Source organism: Girardinichthys multiradiatus, chromosome 7 (assembly GCF_021462225.1).
Source record: "Girardinichthys multiradiatus isolate DD_20200921_A chromosome 7, DD_fGirMul_XY1, whole genome shotgun sequence".
NCBI lineage: Eukaryota > Metazoa > Chordata > Actinopteri > Cyprinodontiformes > Goodeidae > Girardinichthys > Girardinichthys multiradiatus.
Window position 1 is genome coordinate 39009628 of NC_061800.1, and position 20494 is coordinate 39030121.

At 39.3% G+C, this 20494-nt stretch overlaps 1 protein-coding gene and 1 long non-coding RNA gene across 8 annotated transcripts in view; one reads left to right on the forward strand and one right to left on the reverse strand.

Moving 5' to 3' along the window:
* LOC124871242 (partitioning defective 3 homolog B-like) overlaps window positions 1-20494 on the forward strand; it is a 318482-nt gene that overhangs the window by 92155 nt on the left and 205833 nt on the right. For all 7 annotated transcript variants that reach the window (XM_047370389.1, XM_047370392.1, XM_047370391.1 and 4 more), the window contains 6 exons: window positions 5725-5808; window positions 7171-7296; window positions 12443-12698; window positions 13672-13780; window positions 14793-14932; window positions 15017-15145. In XM_047370389.1, coding sequence (XP_047226345.1) covers window positions 5725-5808; window positions 7171-7296; window positions 12443-12698; window positions 13672-13780; window positions 14793-14932; window positions 15017-15145 — 844 coding nt within the window. The remainder of the gene's footprint in view (window positions 1-5724; window positions 5809-7170; window positions 7297-12442; window positions 12699-13671; window positions 13781-14792; window positions 14933-15016; window positions 15146-20494) is intronic.
* Window positions 7742-11977, reverse strand: LOC124871243. Its single transcript, XR_007038980.1, has 3 exons — window positions 11917-11977; window positions 9969-10086; window positions 7742-9888 (listed from the first exon to the last, which is right to left on the reverse strand). It is a non-coding gene; the product is annotated as an uncharacterized LOC124871243 (long non-coding RNA).

Here is a 20494-nt window from a genome sequence, read left to right on the forward strand (position 1 = left end):
CCTCCCTGCCAGTGCCCAACAGGTTTTGGTGGAGGCAGTGTGGTTGTGTGGGGATGCATCTCGCTCACTGCAAGAAAATAGACTTGTCATCGTTGGAGGCAATCTCAAGGCAAAATGAAGGTTATTCTGAAATACGTGGCAATCCCATAGCTCTACTCTTAGGAACCAAAGTCTATCCTTCAACATGTCAAAGCTTCCCCACAAAGAGGGGGGTTTTTGAGAGACTACCTCCAGAATTTGGTAATACATAGGATGGAACGGCAGGCTGACCAAGGATCAACTTAGGTCTGTTTTTTTTTTGGCCAGAGTGATATAGACACCCATGTTGACTGACTTAAAACAAATGCTGGTAGAGAAATGTGATGCTATCCCACAGCAGTGTAAGACCAAGCTAGATGAGCATCAGGGGAAGGTCCCAGGCTGCTGTGGTTTTGTAGGGTTGCATTACTGCCATTTTTAAAGCTTTATTGTGTTTACTAGATCTACGTTTGCACTTACACTAACATGCTTCAAAAGCAATGTTAATATTTTATTAGTAATTCCTAAAGTAGCTGTATGTTTTAGCTCACTTGAAGATGTGTTACCATTTCATATCATCTGAGCATCCAGGAGCGAAACGTCTTCAACTACAAGAACTAAAGTCCAGTTTCCTTGTTGTTTTAACCTTTTTTTGGATTGTTTGGAGTTTGAATTAACAATAGTTGCCTGTACTGCTTGCATTTTTGCCAATTTCTACTAGTTTTGTTAAAGATTAAAATAGTCCTACATACAGATTTTGAGTATAAAATAACATCTGCCTGGCTTCACAGTCCTATCTGCTGTTATTTGGATTTATTTAAATTTGCTGAGTTGTTATGAGGCCATTTCAACTCTGTGTGCCTATGTATGTGTCTGTGTTGGAAAGAGAGAGGGAGAACTTGTTTGCATACTTTACATCTCTCCACTGCTGCCACCCAAAATGATCAACAGCCCTCTGGAGTTTATCAGCATCTGTACTGCTATCAGTTGATGGGGATTTAGGGATGGATGGATGGTCTAGAGAGGGAGAGGCAGACAAAATGAAATGAACTGGTGGCAAAGACAGACAATGAATGAAGGATCGCAAAACAAAGTTTAGACAAACTCGCTAAAAATGCACGCACAAACAAACACACACGCACACATACACACACAGGGAGCAGAGAGAAGGTCACGAGAGGATTAATGGCTGTGCTCTGATAGATAAACCAATCAAACAAACAAAGACTTTAGCACACACACACACACACATTAAAAGCCAGAATGTTAAGCAGAGACACACTTGAATAATCCAAACTAGACAGTGAGACGTTAAGAGATTCAAAGTAAGGAAGAACCCTCCAGAGAAGAAAGGCACAAAAACGTATTCTTCAAACATATATCCAATGCAGTTTGTGCCTTTATTAGGTTTGAATTGAGTAGAGGACTCCCTTCTCTGAGGGCTGCATCCACAGACACAGATTAAGTACTTCATAAAAACGTATTTTAAGCACAGTATTTGGATTAATTGAAAATCGAGAGTCATTCGAGTGAAACAGTTTGCTAACTTTTCCTCTAAAGACAAGCTTTCAGAGAAGATCTCACTGTCATGTTTGTGTCTGAGGTGGCGCACATTAAACCTTGTCTAGCTTTCATGCCATCCCCTGACCTCTTTTTACTCTCGCTCTTGCTTTTTTATGGAATGGTTTATTGTTTTTGCAGAGAGATATGGACTGGCAACTGAAAACTGGTCTCGATTCACTCTATAAGTTGCACAAGCAACGACGGGAGAACTGGACTCTCCCTCTGAGGACTTGGGATTTGACTTAGACTCGGCGTCTCATTCACTGCATTGCACCTCATTCTTTATGCTGTAATTCAAAACATGCTTCGGAACGTTTTACTGCTTGGACTTGAAAACATATGTTTTAAATACAGATTTTGTTCATGTTGTTAATAATCTTTCAAATCCACTGAACTAGAGTGAAGATTAGAAAAGCATGTAAAAAGGCATGGGCTGGAATGTGATTCTCACAGGATAATAACATTTAACCTGCGATCTTTTAACTGTATTATTTTATTTACACAAATACTAACGGCAAAATTTATCCAAATACCTACCTACCTTACAGCATAGCAACATAAATTTCTGCTGCTGATAAGGTAAAGTCATACTGCAGTCAAAATGAAGTTTTTTGTATCATAAAATAATTTACCGTATTTTCCGCACTATAAGGCGCACCGGATTATAAGGCGCACCTTCAATGAATGGCCTATTTTAGAACTTTTTTCATATATAAGGCGCACCGGATTATAAGGCGCATAGAATAGAAGCTACTGCAGTCAAACGTTTGACTGGGGTTGCGTTATGCATCCACTAGATGGAGCTGTGCTAAAGAGAATGTCAACAAAACAGTCAGATAAGTCAGTCAGTCAAACTTTATTAATACACTACAAACCAGCGTTCTGATAACTCCATTCACTCTCATGGTAAGGTCTCCTCTACATAGAATTCTATTGAATAGAGCCAACCGCACGTTAGGAATGCATTGGAGTCTATGAAGTTGAAGTTGAAATCAAACGTTAGTTAAAACGTGAAAGGGAACTTTTCCCTGATTCAGTAAACACGTAAAAGAAACAGTTTGATGCACTAAATCAAACGTTAGTACTGTTAACCTTTCCTGTTTCTGTCCCCTGACCGTAGTCTGATGACACAGGGGAGACGCTTTCTCCAGGGCTGAAGTTACTAGTTTCCTCGGGGTTAACTCCCTCACTCATACGTTGCTGAGTTGAGCATGAAGAAACAGCATCAAAACACTGAGTTGTTGACGAGACTTGGGGTTCTTTTTAATGACTTTGCAGCACGTAAAAACACAAGGCTTACAGACTCATACACCGCTGCTCCGGTCGCCGTCTCTACCCACCACACACACACAATAATACCGACGTCACTCCTTCACTCTTGATTCTCAGCTACGGCAGCACACAGCGCCACCTCTGTCCGGAGGAGTAATGTCAACATCTTCCATACTCACACACGAAACATACACCCCACACACTGAGCTTCTAATCACATATAGTTCAGGCAATTCCTGCAACAGTACATTCAAACGTTATACACACACAAGTGGTGTTGGACTAGGAGTAAGCACAGTACAGGTGTTTACCGCTATTACTTCGGCGACGCCCCTGACTACGGTAGCCGTAATGCTGCAAGCGGTGCGGCTTTGTAGTTTACCAGTCGTACTGAAACATTTTGACAGAGCGCCGTGTACAACCAGTATGGATCAACCAATTAACCAATTGATCCATATATAAGGCGCTCCGGATTACAAGGCGCACTGTCATTTTTTGAAAAAATTAAAGGTTTTTAAGTGCGCCTTATAGTGCGGAAAATACGGTACTCATTTTTCTCCTATATGATTTAGTCATTGTTCTTTTTATTTTTATACTTTTACTCTTTGCTAGCTCATAGCGTGTTAACTATAGTCCTAAAAAGAATTGGCTAATGACTGAGTCCTTTAACGGTCTGTGTTGTTCCTGACTAGAGCACATAGCAATAACCAATTTCACTAGCAAAAAAGCTGAATTTGTCTTTGTTGTAAGTCTAGTAGCCTTCTTTCCTCCAGCAACAGGTAGTGGAGGGTGAGTGCTACTCTGATGATGATGGAACATTTTACAGGTTTTGAAAATGTAACTTTATAAAACCTGGTATACCTTGATACCGGTAACTGGTCCTATATAGAGCATTTTGTAGGGAACTAGTGAATAGTTTGGACAGAGATTAGCAATGTCATTATGGAGACACTAATGAAGAAAAAATACAGGGGTTAGACAATGAAACTGAAACACCTGTCATTTTAGTGTGGGAGGTTTCATGGCTAAATTGGACCAGCCTGGTAGCCAGTCATCATTGATTGCACATTGCACCAGTAAGAGCACAGTGTGAAGGTTCACTTAGCAGGGTAAGAGCACAGTTTTGCTCAAAATATTGAAATGCACACAACATTATAGATGACATACCAGAGTTCAAAAGAGGACAAATTGTTGGTGCACGTCTTGCTGGCGCATCTGTGACCAAGACAGCAAGTCTTTGTGATGTATCAAGAGCCACAGTATCCAGGGTAATGTCAGCCTACCACCAAGAAGGACGAACCACATCCAACAGGATTAACTGTGGACGCAAGAGGAAGCTGTCTGAAAGGGATGTTCGGGTGCTAACCCGGATTGTATCCAAAAAACATAAAACCACGGCTGCCCAAATCACGGCAGAATTAAATGTGCACCTCAACTCTTCTGTTTCCACCAGAACTGTCCGTCGGGAGCTCCACAGGGTCAATATACACGGCCGGGCTGCTAAAGCCAAACATTTGGTTACTCATGCCAATGCCAAACGTCGGTTTCAATGGTGCAAGGAGCGCAAATCTTGGGCTGTGGACAATGTGAAACATGTATTGTTCTCTGATGAGTCCACCTTTACTGTTTTCCCCACATCCAGGAGAGTTATGGTGTGGAGAAGCCCCAAAGAAGCGTACCACCCAGACTGTTGCATGCCCAGAGTGAAGCATGGGGGTGGATCAGTGATGGTTTGGGCTGCCATATCATGGCATTCCCTTGGCCCAATACTTGTGCTAGATGGGTGCGTCACTGCCAAGGACTACCGAACCATTCTTGAGGACCATGTGCATCCAATGGTTCAAACATTGTATCCTGAAGGCGGTGCCGTGTATCAGGATGACAATGCACCAATACACACAGCAAGACTGGTGAAAGATTGGTTTGATGAACATGAAAGTGAAGTTGAACATCTCCCATGGCCTGCACAGTCACCAGATCTAAATATTATTGAGCCACTTTGGGGTGTTTTGGAGGAGTCAGGAAACGTTTTCCTCCACCAGTATCACGTAGTGACCTGGCCACTATCCTGCAAGAAGAATGGCTTAAAATCCCTCTGACCACTGTGCAGGACTTGTATATGTCATTCCCAAGACAAATTGACGCTGTATTGGCCACAAAAGAAGGCCCTACACCATACTAATAAATTATTGTGGTCTAAAACCAGGTGTTTCAGTTTCATTGTCCAACCCCTGTAAAAGTACTTTATGTTGGAATTACTTCGAAGGTTCGACACGTTTTATACTGTTTTCTGTTTTGGTTTTTTTCAAAATCAATGTTTTCTTAATATTTTTTAAGCATCAGGTAAGCATTGTACATTAATCAGTATAAAAGATAATTCACATCAGTTTATAACTTTCATGCATTTGTAACGTGCATGATCTCCTCATGTCCTGAAATATATGTTCTGAAAAAGACAGCTGTTAAGTGTTTATCTGTTAAAGAAGGCTAAGGACCAACTAAACAGTGTGATTAGAATGAATAAACCACATAAATAGAGAACATATCTGTCTGTGAATACATTAGTTTAAGGAGACAGTCGTATTTTAATATTTGCAACTAGCTTGTTTTATGTGCATTTATCTTCCTATGCCTTTGTTTCTCTTGTGCTTGAAGTCTTAAATATTGAATGATATTTCTTAAAAAGGTCTTAGACTATTACCCTAATTTATACTCTTTTATATGCATTTTTAAATTTCAAGCTCATGCGCTGTTCGAAAGGTCAGAAGCATTTATCCAATAAAATCATTTGTGCTCTTTAACGTTTTCCTGATAATCATTTTTCTCTGTTTTGTCCTTTTATTTGTGTTGTCTGTCTGCTTATGTCTCTAGCCTGACCAGGATGGTGGAGATCCAGGGAGAGGGCAGTCCTCTGGGGATCCACGTTGTTCCCTACTGCTCTTCACTCAGTGGACGGTGAGTTGTGCACACATTTAATCACACCCTTTTATACTGAAATAACACACACCTCTGGAAGACCTGAGTCTGGCTATACCAGTTTAACCACATGCTACCATTTTGAACATGAAATAGCCTGTGGCAGAATATAAACTCTGCAGACAAAGTGAAGGAAGGCAAACATGCACTGTGTGCAGTTTTTTGGGTGTGTGATGGTAGGTGGAAGATAAACTTCCTAAAGGAAGGCATGATGACTTTTTATGATTGTTTCCCATGACTCTTGTGGACCCTGCAGCTTTCCTTCTTAAACTCTTCATTCTCTCCACATTCTTGTCTGTTCCTTCCTTTCTTCATCTCCTTGTTCCAGCTTCCTTTTATCATTTTACCATCACTTTTTTCTCTTAACCTAGTTTTTATGGCTGTGGAGCTAAACTGTGTTTTGTGTGTTGGCACCATCTGCTCTTGGAAAATGTCTTTTTTTTGCTGCTCAGATGGTTTTCAGTGTTTCTTGGTTCGGTTAATATCGTTGCTGTTTTGAATGTGTGCTTGATTGCCTGCTCACCTTCCACTGTTTCTCTGCTGTTTTATTCTGACTTTTTACTGGGTCAAGTGTAGCGCTTATGTGGTTTTTTTATTTCTAGTTTTCAATGTTGCTAGTACGCCGTCTGGAAAAGTCTGGAATTGGGCTTTAATATTTTCCTGTATTACTTTTCAGATAAGAATTGAAAGCAAAAATTTAAATAATATTTTGATTTTCAGACTTTATTCTCATTCCCATTGTTTGAATATTCATCGGTTTGTTCGTTCATTTCTACAATCCTTTCCTTCCTTCCTGGACATGTCCTTCCTTTCTTTAACTTTTTCCTGCTATCCTTTTAATCCATCCTTGTTTCATATTTTCTTTCCTTCCACCTATCTTCCACCCTTGCTTTGCTCCTTCCTTTTGTCCTTTCTTCTTTGTGTCCTACCTCCCCTCTGTCTATTTTCTTGTAAGTTCTGTATTAAAAGTATAACCGTGTTTTACATATCTGCTATAAATTCCTGGTAAACTTAATGTTTTGAATTTTAAAATGATCTTAAAGAGCTGAGAACCCTAAAAACTTGTTATTTCCACCTGAAAATTGTGTAGGAGCCTTGAGTTTTACCATTTGTTAGCTAAAAGATAAAATTTCCTCTTGATGACATGCCCTAAATATGTAGTTATATGAAAAATCACATGACGTCTCAGCGAAACATTTTTCTTATTTCATTGAGATTTCCAAATACCTCAGTTGTAGGGTTCACATTAATAAGATGCATTTGCTACTAATTCTGTATTAATGCAATGCTTTTAAGAGAAAGGTGAGTTTTTTTGTATGTTCTTATCTCTTGCTGGCACAGGTCTCTTGGTCTGTGTATCCGTGGGGTGGAGGACGAGAGCCGCTCAAGAAAGGAAGGCTTGTTTCAAGAGGATGAGTGCATTGTGAAAATCAACAAAACTGACCTCATGGACAAGACATTTAGCCAGTGAGTGAAGCTGATTTTCTTTGTTTTTACTTCGAGGCTTAAAAGTTGTTTAGATTAATAACTTTGTATATGAAGTGTTTTATAAAGCAACATAAAGGTCTGACAATAAATGCCTTAAACCTAAACTTTATTATAAAACTTTATATAAAGAGAAATATCAGCATTACAAGTTTTGCTCACATGACTTCAGGGTAAGTTTGTTTTGTTAGTTGTAAATGGAGTAATATGAGTTTAGGTTATTTTAATAACTAATTCACAAATTTCACAGACATGTTATGTAAGGAGTTTTATTTCAATAAATAACGAAGGTGCATCTCAATAAATTAGAATCTCATTGAAAAGTTATCCCATTCAGTAATTCAGCCGAAAAAAGTGAAACTCCTTAAATCATACAGACTTTATTCTGATATGTTATTTTTCTTTTAATAATATTACATAAGACCACTTAAAAAGATAAGATATACTTTATTGATCTCACAATGGAGAAAAAGAGGGTGGAAATGGTGAAAAAAATATGGTGACAGGACAGTACCTGCGCTGCCTAACATACTGTGGCCTAACGTACACCTCCTGATCCTTCACTGAAGCTCTTGCTGAACTCTCCTCTGCTCCTCTCTGTCCCCTGAGTTGAAAGCCCTCTTCTTTTGGTTCAGATGGGCTTTAAGTTCAGGGGTCACTCATGGATGGTTGCTGGAGAAGCACCTTACCTTCCGGGTTGGCACAATGCCGTCCACACAGAAGTTAATATAGTCCGTGATGCAAGTTCTGGAGGTGAACATTCCGTTGCTTTGCTGAGATGTTAAGGAAGACCAGGTTGCTTTAATTTTGGCTTTCAGGTGACCTGCATTGCTGGCTCTGGGGTCTTTCATCATTTCCTCACCTCATAGATTCTCTTAAGGGTTTAGGCAACTGGTCATTCAAGCACAATGTTGGGCCATCGTCCGTTTGGACAGGAAACAAATGAACTACTACACCTCCCAGCATGTATTGCAGCTCTGACGTGACTGCCAGAAGTGATAATTACCAGCTGATGCCATTGCTTGGTCCCATTTCCAGCCGTAGTTTCTTGCTGATCCTGCGCTCTGAGGCGATCTCTGGAGAAATAGAAGCTTGCGGGCGGGTTTACTTGTCTCCCTACTAGCCATTCCCGGAAGAGGAATGGACAGTAGTTCCAGTTGACTGCAACGGTTTATCATATTTTCCCCTTTTTGGACGAAGGAGGAGAAGGTGAGCATTTAGAGTGTTTGTGGATGAGCGACACTTGCCACTCATAACTTCACACCTTCCTAGGAGAAAGCCCACTCGTCTGCACCACTTTTCCACCAAGTAAACTTGTTTTGTTTCCTACTTCTGAGATTTTTGAACTGTAGTCTGGGCAGGGTGAGGTATATAGACAGAGGGGGCTTAGGATCAACATTAATTAATCCAGTGTATTAACTTGTTGCATGAAATATTGATTGAAGTTTATGCTGAACTGTTTTGATTGCTGTTTGAATACTGATGAAATGTTTTCAGATGCATCTGTAAGTAACTGGTTGTGTATATGCTGGACGTTTGAGTCATTGTCTTTCAACAGCTCAAAGTAAACCCAAAGACCAAAACATCCTGCATAACTACTGCTATCAATATAAAAAAATAATTTAAGCAGATATTAGAAGTGTCCCTAATCTGTACCGTTTTATAGAATTCTACTCTGTATAAAACCAGAATCAAACAAAAAAAAATACTGTTAGTAGTTATAGCCAAGAGTAGTAGAAGTGAGAGTAGCAGAGTGAGAAACATTGGTCATCATGTCCTCCAGCAGCCTAAGCCTATAGCAGCATAACTACAGAGATAAAAGGAACGTTTTAAGCCTGGACTTAAGTAGACAGGGTGTCTGCCTCACGGACCAAAACTGGGAGTTGGTTCCACAGGAGAGGAGCCTTTTCTAAAATCGGTGGATGACAGATGTAAAGCGCTTTGGAGTCCTCGGACCTGAGAAAACGCTATACAAGAGCAGGCCATTTACCATATTAATTTCAGAAGGTAGAAATAATAAAACATTAGAAGTAATGACAATGCCTTGACTCCAGCAATACGTATTAATAAACTGTCATTTTTGGTATAGATCTGACCCACATACAGAGAACACTCAGAAGAGAAAGTTTTACGGAAACACCAACCGTACGGGAAGGAAGAAGAATGAACTGGTGAACAAACGAATGATAAGAAGCAACTGATTACTTAGATCTGAGAAATGGTTGACTAAATTGTTGTAGCTTGAACCACCAGGGGTAGAGAGATTCAGAGTTTTAACTTGCGAAGGAAGATCGTTCAGTTGTCTTCTTCGTTGTGATCTTGGTGCCAGCCGAATGGAGCTCAGGTGCCGATGTTTGAGATGGAGGAAGGGACAGGGTATGCCGATGCCTGGGTCCTGGAGTTGCAGGAAACGGGAAGCCGCCAGCTTGGTCCGTGTCCAAAAGGTACAGACGGTAGTGAGAGAAATCCACAGGAAGATAGATCCTTAACTCAGCAGTTGATAATCCAGATGCTCAGAGAAACTCTGGAACGAAGTCAGAACTCAGCAAGGAAAACAAAGCCTCAGGTAAAAACCTGCGTGGAAACAAAATACAAAGTTACTTGAAGTTCAAAAATGAAGCACAAAGATCAGTAGTAGAGGCTGAGCTTGTTACCACTAAGGCAAACACTCTGGCATTGAAGTGCTGGCAGCTTCCCGCTTAAGTACTCCTCCAAGCAATCAGCAGATAGGAGACACCTGTCATCCAGCGCACCTGAGCGCTCCAGCACCAACTGTGAAACACTGAATGGTTATGAAGACAAGAGCACCAAACACACACACACACACACACACATACAGACTCAGACTCTGACATAAACATTCATAACATTAGTCCTTGTTCTATGTTCACTCAGCTAAAATTATCTTTTTTATGGTTTACTTTAAATGAATGGATCATCAGTGGAGTGATTTGTATCTATTGTTCAAAGGCAGGTTTACATTACTGTGTGTATGCTCACAGAATCACCAGCCAAGACACAAGAAAAATAAAAGACCTCAGTGTTGCTTGAGAGCCAAACTGTATCAGTCTTGGCAGGTGATACTGTGACTGTAGCACGATACAGTGAAGTTTGTATGAATGCACACAGGGCCATTGTCCACGGCAGATTATTACTCAGACGGCTTGATTAGAATATCGGTTTCACACAAGTGTGGCTGCACGCCTTGTTCAATCAGACATAAGAGTGATATCATCTGAGCACAATGGTCTCCATACTCGTATCAGAAGAACCAACTTTCATATCTAATTTCATGCTACTGTCAATACAATCTAAATTAGAGTGAGTATTACGTTCAAATGGTTTCTCTGTGGACTGAGACGTGAAGATGACCACACATTTACTCACTCAACTACTCTACATTCAGTTTTTTTGTTCATAATTGACAGATGTTTTTAAATAAATATGTATTCATGGCCTTACTAATTAAGTCCCTAATATTCTTTGAAAGCTGGAGGTGGAATAAGAAATATTGCCCAGGCTTCATGTAGTTAAAGATGGAAAGATGTGCTGTACTCACAGCTGTATTTTCTCTAAAATACAAATGCTGCAAAGTCTTCAGACGCCACCTAATCAGTAAATGGAATCCATAAAGGGTTATTTAGAGAGCGTTAGTGAGCACAGAGCTTCATGAAGACCAAGGAACACCCAGTCAGTGAGGTTTAAAGTAGGGCTAGCTTGTAAAACTTAAAGTTTTATAAGCTCTAATGTTCTTAAAGTTGTTGAACATTTCACTCTTAGAGAGATCCACAGCTCAGGTTGTAATCTGGCCTTCATGGAACAACGATTGGAAGAACACTGCTCATCTTTCCTGGAATAAAATCTATTAAAGACTGTGAAAGACTTGATGCTGGAGTGGAAATTCACCTTCCAGTAGGACAACGACCCTAACCTGCAGCCTGGGCTGCAATGAATGGTTTAGATCAACACATGTTCAAGTGTTAGAATGGTCCAAAGTCCAGACCTAAAACCAGCTGATAGGCTGGTAAGAGTCCTTCCAATCTGACTGAGCTTGAGCTGTGCTCCTAAGGAGGTTCTGCAAAATCCAAAGTGTCACTATTTCACATGTTCTCCATTAACTTATGGAGGAATTTTTCATTTCTGACTTTCTAAACATAGTCTCCTCTGATCATCATAAACTAGATGGAAAACAACAGGATTGTAATCAAATTAGATTTTAATTAACTGGATTTACTGCATTGCTCATCTGAGGTGAATGATGCTGATTACCAATTGCTCCTGACACCGTATTTCCAGTAACTAACTTAACATGATCTAATCTAAATTAATTCACTGCAAAATGATCTTTTTCATTCTTTATGAGTTTCTAATGACCTTGTGTCCAGGTGCTGGGGCTTTATGCTTCCTGAACTGTGAGAGGAGGTAAAAGGAAAGCTTTTTCACACATAATGAGGATGTTTCAGTAGAAACTATCATTTTCTTTAAATATTCTGCAGTGTTTTGCAGTTGTTGGAAACCAAACTTAATAAGTACCAAGTGTCTGGCATATACTTTAATTTAATTATGTGTAATCTGATTTATTAAAAGTCAGTTAGTTTCTACCGTTTCTTCCATAGTGGGTCGTAGGGAAGTTGCTGCCCTTCTCCAGCAGTCTACGGGCGAGAGGCGGGCCCGTCGCAGGGCAACACAGACACACACAGGACAAACAACCACGCACACCTAAGAGCAAATTAGAGAAACCAATTAACCTTTGGGACTGTGGGAAGAATCCGGAGTACCCGGAGCGAATCTATAGGGAGAACATGCAAACTCCTCGGGGAGTCGAACCCTTCTTGCTGCCTGGCAACAGTACTACCAACTGCGCCACTGTGGAGCCCTTTATTTTTCTTCTAAGCGAGTTATGCCCTCCAACAGTATATTTATTATCTTGTCAGAAACTGATAAGTATTGAATGTTATTATGAATGATTTCATGATCATTATAACTGCTAATTGCCTTTGCTTTCTTTTAAAAACAAATTCACAGACTTACTAAACCAAGCTTTCTGTTGTTTCTTTGCCTTCTCTCACACTTTCTGTCTTCCTTTCACTTTTTCTTCCTGTCCATCCTTAAAACTTTGTCCTTGCAGATCTCAGGACATCTTTCGTCAGGCGATGCGGTCCCCACTTGTCCATTTGGAAGTCATTTCCCCATCAAACAGAGAGCGATATGAAAGAAGTCTGATTAGCCAGCTGTTTGTCTGCGGTACGGCTCCACACGGCAGCCCCCGTGTCACGAAGGCCAAAGATCCACCACCACCAGTCAAAGCCAAACCCGTGTTTAAACCTCCTGAGAGTTCAACTGCACGGCTGGCAGAAGAACCTCCTGTTCCTGAAGCTGTCAGTGTGAGTCGCTTTTTAGGATCAATTAAATTGCACCACATTAATTATTAGCAATTAGACTGCACAGATATCAAAGAGAACAAGCATTCATGTAAAGCTGAAGCCCCTTCACCAGGTCTGTTTCCTTCTACTGTCAGATAAGGTTCAGGAACTGAAACTTCAGGTCTCGATAGTCACATGAGCCTGATCCCTCTAAGCTCTATGTTTATTTCTATATTTGTTTTTAATTCTTCTCTTATGTCGCTCCAAGTTTTAAAGAGAAATCAGTCCCACATTATTTTTACCTCATGTCTACCGTCTTTCTAGAGCTAAAAGCCTATAAAACGAACACATGTAACCATGTCGTCAACATCACTATGGTTACTTGGCTGACATTTGAAAAACAACTGGCTTGAGGGAACAGTTTCTTAGCAACAGCTTATTATCTAAGTTTATTAAAAATAAGTTTTGGTGGTCATGCTGGAAGTCTGTACAGTTTCATAAACAATTTTCAGGAGCTACACATTTTTCCTTTTTTTGTTTTGTTTTCACCACTGTATTGGATACATTAATTCAATTAATTTGTTCCCACATAGTCTGGAAAAGCCTGGAACTTTATTCTGTTTTCAGGTCTTGATAGGAAAGGAGGAAGTAAAGAAACCGTCCATCCGTCCGTCCGTCCATTCATCTGGTTTTTTGCAGACTCAGTATTTAAAGCCTGACCGCAGTAAAAATATCTGCTATAAAATCACAATGAACTTTTGTATTCTAACACTAAAAATGGGGGAAAAAAAATTGTATTTAAAAGCCAAGAATTTTAACCTAATAGTCTTTTTTTCGTCAGATCTGAGGAAAAAAGACTTTCTTGGAGCTTCTTATTCCAGACAGACTCTTGTCTCATGCTTAAAGGAGTTCAGAGGTTAAATACAAAGAATGGCTTCTAACAGCTGTTTTGTTCTTGTTAAACTCTACTGAAAGCTGTATGTTCTTAATGTAGAGCCCTAAGGAGAGTGGTGAGAGCCCCCTCCACAGGAAAAGTCCTGTGCTTTCCAGCATGGTGTCCAAAAAGAGAGGAGGACGAAGGCTGCGGATCGACTTAAAGAAAGGTTGGAAACATCTAGATTCCTGAACATATTGCAGTGAGACAAAATGTTTCTAGTGCTCGTTCAGTTATTACTTTTTTCCAGATTAATTAGTTTTATTTTTTAAGTAAGTGTCTAAAAATCTAAATGTTAAACCTGTTATTAGGTGTGGTGTTTGCCTTACCAGTTTATATGGATTTGTTCTTGTTTCTGTAAACCTATCAGGCAAAGTCCTTCTCCTCCCTCCATCTTCCACATTCCTTCTCTTCAGGGTCTATTAAGTCTTTATTGATCTGTTCATTTCTGCTGATATGAATTCATATCGGACCAAACTGCTGACTTGGCTCTGCTAAAGAGACCAGACTTAATGAGGTCTATAAACCACACAGCCAGTCCCTCTGTCTGTGTGCGACGTTCCTCTGTTCTCACAGCCGTGTGTGTGAGGCCTTTCATGCACATTTCTATAGGCACATATTTATGCTTTTTCTCTTATCTTCTCCTTTTCCAGAACATGTCTTCCATGTTTCCAATTTTGTTCATTAATTTCACTTGTACTGTTGTCTCTGTCCTACCGCTTTTGACCTTTACCCGAATCCTGTTTTTTAATATATCCACGTCTTTCCCTTTCTCCATATATTCTGCCTTCCTGCTTGCCTTCCTTCCTGCTTGCCTTCCTTCCTTCCTTCCTTCCTTCCTGCTTGCCTTCCTTCCTTCCTTCCTCTTGTAGTTTTTTTCTCCTTGTCGTCATTTTTGACCTTTTTCTGAACCCCCAAGTGCAGATGTGTAGCTGCACCAATATCTAAAGGATTTAAAGCGACATATTCAATCCCCCAGGAGTTACATTTATCACACATAGTGTACATTATATGGATTCAGGAGCTGAGTCAACAACACTGCTCTGAAGCTCTCAGAATAGTTTAAAATATCTGTGTGTGGGACACTGAATTCAGATTTTGTCCTTAAAATCCTGTTGAAATATATGCAGACCTTTAGAGAAATCTCAGATTTTTGCTTCTCTCTGCGGATGTGATTGTAGGTTCAGAAGGTCTTGGATTTACTGTTGTAACCAGGGATTCCTCAATACATGGCCCGGGTCCTATTCTAGTCAAAAACATTCTGCCACGAGGAGCTGCTGTCAAAGATGGACGACTTCAGTCTGGAGACCGCATACTGGAGGTATAGCACAGGTTGTTGAAATAGTTTGTTTTATATCTCGGGAAATCTATCTGAGATAACTTTTACATATACGTGTGTGCGTAGGTAAACGGTGCGGACATCACCGGGGTGGGCCAGGAGGAGCTGGTGTGTATGCTCCGCAGCACTCGTCAGGGAGAGACTGTGTCCCTGGTGGTCCTACGGCAAGACGAGATGTTCCTACCCAGAGAAATGGTAAGAACCAGTCCCAGTGGTAAAATGGCAGCTAGCGAAGCAAAAGATTTTCAGTCAGTTAAAAGCATCTAGTTTCTTACTCATTCTGGTCATTTTTTTCAGTTTTAATCTTTAAAAGAAATTTGGCTTGATTTTGCAGTGATGCACCAGTGTTTTAATGTGTCCCGCTCTGAATGAATCTCAGGACTTTGTAAAGTTTAGAAGATTAATTAAGATAACGAGTTTTTCTCTACAAGTATTTTCAGCGCACATTGATTATTTTAAATTTCACCTCTGTTGTAATCTTCTCAATAAGCATTTTATTCTCACTGGTTTTAGTTTTCTTGCTTTTTTATGACTTTGCCTAATCAGAAACAATAATTGTACCAACAAAGCTTTTTTTTTTAACCTTTTAAATATTACTTGTTTCTTTCACCCAGTTTGTTAAAATGTGACCTTGTGTTCACTTCATCCAAAATGACCTGGCTATGCTAATGATAGTTTTCTCTTTATCTGTATCTGTTGCCAGCTCTTTAGCTGCATTGGAGGAAAAAAGTATTTGATCCCCTGCTGATTTTGTAAGTTTGCTCACTGACAAAACTTGTGAGCCTCTCTCACATGGTGCTTTCATTAGAATGTGGAGGCTAAAATGATGAAGCAAAAGTCCAAAGGTTAAAATTTGATTTGTGTGTCATTGAGTTAAATAAAGTTTTGATCCTCTACAGAAAAGCCAGCATTCAGGCTCCAACAGGTTGGTCATGTGCCATTTGGTACACAGGTCAGGTAGTTAATAAATTACCTAACTTCATCATGGGAATAAAACACATCTGTTCATGAAATCAATTTTCTTCCTTGTTAAACTTTCTACTACCACAAAAACAACCAAAGAGTCTTCAGATGATCTCAGGGACAGGATTGAGTATTTGAACAACGCTGGGATGGAAAGCGAGACCATCAGAAAGAAGCTTGGAGGTGACACACATTTGTATGAATATTGCCATCAATCACTTTCACCCTGAAATTTGTCCATCTGCAAGATCTTACCTCATTGTATGAAGAAGATCATGAGAAACGTGAAGAATCTCCCCACAGGATACCGAGTTTGGTGATGACTTTAAGGTAGTCCACTGGTAACCTCTGATGGAATGCAGTCTTACATCGATCTGCTGCAAAAGACAGTATCTAAATGCCTTTCTAGACTTTGTTAATAAAAATCTGAATGATTTAAAAAGCTTGGATGAAAACCTTTGTCCCTCAGCCTGAACACTGGAAATTGGTTGTGGATGAATTTTCCAGTCCTCAAATGTTGGCAAGAAACAAAAAATGCTTTAGAGAGTTTCTGTAGAGTCAAAATCCCAAGTGAGACATGCACAGACCTGATGACCAGCTACATGAAAAGAACATCCAGAAAAAGGTTTTATATGCAAAGCTGCTGGATTGGATTACGAGGTCGGGGCGGGTGAAATTTCCATTTTTTGGTTAAAGGTGAACATCTTATTAATTCTTGAAGCAATCATGCAATGCTAATAAATACATTTTGTTTTTGTTTGGTTTTATGACATGATGAACTGAAAAAGTCCTGTAGTACAGTTGTTTTTAAATGCCTCTCAAAGATGAAAGTACTGGGAAATTTTAGTATTTACTCAGCTGATGTGTGCTGTGAAAAGCACAGCTGTACGTCACGTTTCCTGGGGGACCAAATATTTATTTCAATCACTGGTGTGCAAACCAGTTTTTTGTTTTTTGTTTTTACAACTTCTGTGCAAAGTTTTTTATGTTATTAGTCGCTCTCCACTTTGAATTAGGCCCATTTACTGACCATTTATTTCTTTGTACATGAGCGAATCTGCTAAATAAACGGGATCAAATAATGATTACCCTCCCTGCCATTTATGTCCTGAAACATTTTCTTCTGCTGTTTTTTCCATCACAAAAACATAATGCTGATAATTGACAGTCACTGATCTCCACAACTATTGACTATAGTGTCTTTCTTTTACTCACCCACACTTGCACAAAATGCTAAACAATAAAAAGCTGTTATTTTCCTAAACTTTTACATGCAGATTTTCATTAGGAGGAATTAAATTTGTTTCCTCTTCACCCGTCACGCACATCTGTAGTTTGTGTTTCCCCTTCCTTAGTGTGTCTTATTTTCTTTTGACGTTGCCTTCTATGCCTCGTCCCTTTGTGTCTCTTTCCGCTCCCGTCGACTGATGTTTCCTTAACGGCTGCCAGGCGACCAAATACATGTGCCCCTGCGCCCCATAGGAAAGTCTGTTTGTGCAGACAGGAAAAGGAGTGTAGTGTTGTTGTGCGAGCATGTGTTACCATTTACGATAATTTGTTAATGTATCCAGGATTTCATCGTGTGTGCATGGCTGAACTCTGATAGTTGGGTTCTTGTGAAGGCCAAGGATACATTTTTTTGGGTGTAAACACAAAATAACATATTTGTTATTCTCCTGGTTTTGCTTCTACAGCTCTTTAAATACTATACAACAAATTAGCAAACAAGACTAGACTAGATTTTTTTTTTTCTACAGACCACCGTGTCTTATATTTGGTTTTTGTTAATATTTTCCTGAAATGTCAAGTATTGTCCTTCACAGAAAACTGTACAGCTCACTGTGTCCCATAGGTGAGGCATTGTTCTAAGTTCCTGTTTACAGGTTTTAAAGCTGTCTAAAGATATCCCAAATTAAGGGAACTTTTCATAACCTTGCTCATGTGTTGAAACATTAGTTAATGGATAGATTAGGATAGATTATGAATAGGTTGTGCTGTTGAGGGTAGTTTTAAGGATATTTGTATAAGTTTGCCCTATGTGGTTCCTTATATGCAGAAGTTGTCTATGTGTTCACACCCCTTTTAAAATACCATGTTATTGTGACATAAATAACGAGACAATAATAAATTCTAAACTTTTTAACCCTTTAATGTGAAATTTATCTAAAAAACCAAACACATTTGTTCAACAACAAAAAAATGGTGCAAAAACCTGGTTGCATAAATGTGCAGAATCTTAAACAAATTCTTGGTTAAAACACATTTTGTTTCAATTTTGGCATTTGCTCTGTTTGCGTTCACATCTGCCATCAATTATAGTGAAACTTGAGATAAAGTCCAGCTGTCCTAGTTAAAGCCATTTGCTCATTTGCATGTACAGCTAAAGCCATAGTTAGCAGAAGGGTTACATAGGATCATAAAGATGTTTTCGTACACAGAAATCCATCCAGGATTAGATTATAAACACATTCTGCAGTATTTTTAAACACACATATACACCATACAAACACACACACACACACACAGCAATTCTTTTTTATAAATACACATTCAACATAAAACAGGGAAGAATGTCATGTGATCAGTAATCACAGAACATATGGGACATTATGTTAAGATGTTAAAGGGCTGGAAGATGAGGTAGAAATTGGCCACAAATGCTGCTATAAGTCTGGAAACAACACTGAAGAAGCACCAGGAATTTCAACAAGTACTGTTTTCTGCATGTGACAACAATCTAATTTGTCTAGCAATACAGTTGTAAGACAAAATTATTTTCTTCCAAAGAAAATGCCCAGGCCTGTCTTAACCCTCCTATGACCTTGTTATAGTCTGATGAAACCAAACTTAAACGTTTGACTACATTTCTTAGATGTATGTTTGGCATAAAACGACACCACACATATTCTAAACAGCAACAAATTCATGGGGGAACAGGATGATGTGGTTACTTTTCTCTAGATTGAATAAAGGTTATAGTTTAGGTTAAGCTAAGTCACAAATACCAGTCAGTTTTGACCCAGAACCTTTACTTTCCGAGTGTCCTGAAATAAATCTGACAGAAAATCTGAGGGCTCATCTGAAGAACTTTCTTCTAATCTGGTGAATTTAGAAAACGTTTGCAAGGTAGAGTGGGAGAAAGCCGCTATGTCAATATGTGAGAGGCTAACAGTGTGTGCACACTATTTTTTTCCCAACAGACTCAGGGGTTTTGCAGTTAATTTATACAGCTTATGTTTAAAATTACTATCCCTTCTTGGCTACTTATTAATATAATTATCCAGTTATGTCTACATTTTAGTGCTGATAAAAGTGAAGAAGAAGCTTTTTCATTTTATTGAAGCTGCTTCATTGGAGTCTTCATTAATTTTTAGGATGTTAGTAACATTGTTGTTTATCACAAATAAAAGAATGAAAGCAGAAGCATTTTTAAAGCCTGTTCCAACAGACCTTAATCACTAATATAGGCTCTTCTGCTTTCCTAGCAGTTGTGCCCATTTGTGTGTGTTTTCTTTAGGGGGGTGAGGGCAGAAAAAGAATGACGGGGAAATGATGAAATGATCTCGTCTTTCTTCTCCTCCCCCTCTTCCGTTGTCTCATTTTAGCCCACCATCTGTTGTTAATGTCTGCGCTCGCTGTAGAACAAAGATGCTACACCACCTCTACAAGCACACAAGCTCTCACTCAGTTTGCCGATCTGTGACTTGCAGCATATTCATGCACAGTCCATGGTATAGCAAGTATACATCCTGCTGTGCTGGCTCTCTGCATGTAGGCTAAACACATCAAAAGACTCACACACTTACTTGCTCATACAGTGTGAAACCTTTTTTTTGCAATGATTTTCTTTGCATACAAGCAGAGATATGCCTGCTGAGTTGGCTAGTGGTTTGGAACTAATGTTCAACACAAATATGCCTTCAGATAATTCAAACATGTCTTTTTTTTCTCCCCCCTATTTTTCTGTTGTTCTTTCACACGTTTTATTTTCTTACAGTGTCAATTCTGATTGATGAACGTTCTATAAATTTGCTAGATTGTCTTGCATGCAAAATGTCATCCTTCATCAATGATGAGACTAATAGAAAAAACACCTAAAAAATAAAGTACTCCAATACAGAACACCTAAAAAATCACATAAACATAGGCATCAGTTTATGCTTGTTCATTCAGGGTAAGAATGTAGACATTCCTAAGTGACTCAATGAGTTTACCTGACTGGTGTCCCCAGGTGGTTGTACATTAATTCACTTCAGGGGAAATGTGTCCAAAAAATACTAATATGTCGTTGTTAGGGACATTTTGGATCAACTGGCAACAACAACCCAAACGTTAAGCTGAATAGAGGGTGGGATGAGTGACTCGGGTGGCCTATTGCCCCATTTGTGACCTTAATGGCCCTGTTTGTGGGATTATTCTGACTAAATTTATGATCCCGATATTTAGACTTAAAATAAAAACGACAATGTTCTAATGTCTTAATTGGATCAAAGAGCAATATAATAGAAAACATACTGGAAAACCAGATTTATGACTTAAACATTACTAGTTTTAGCAGCTCTGGTAGATCTGTATGAAATG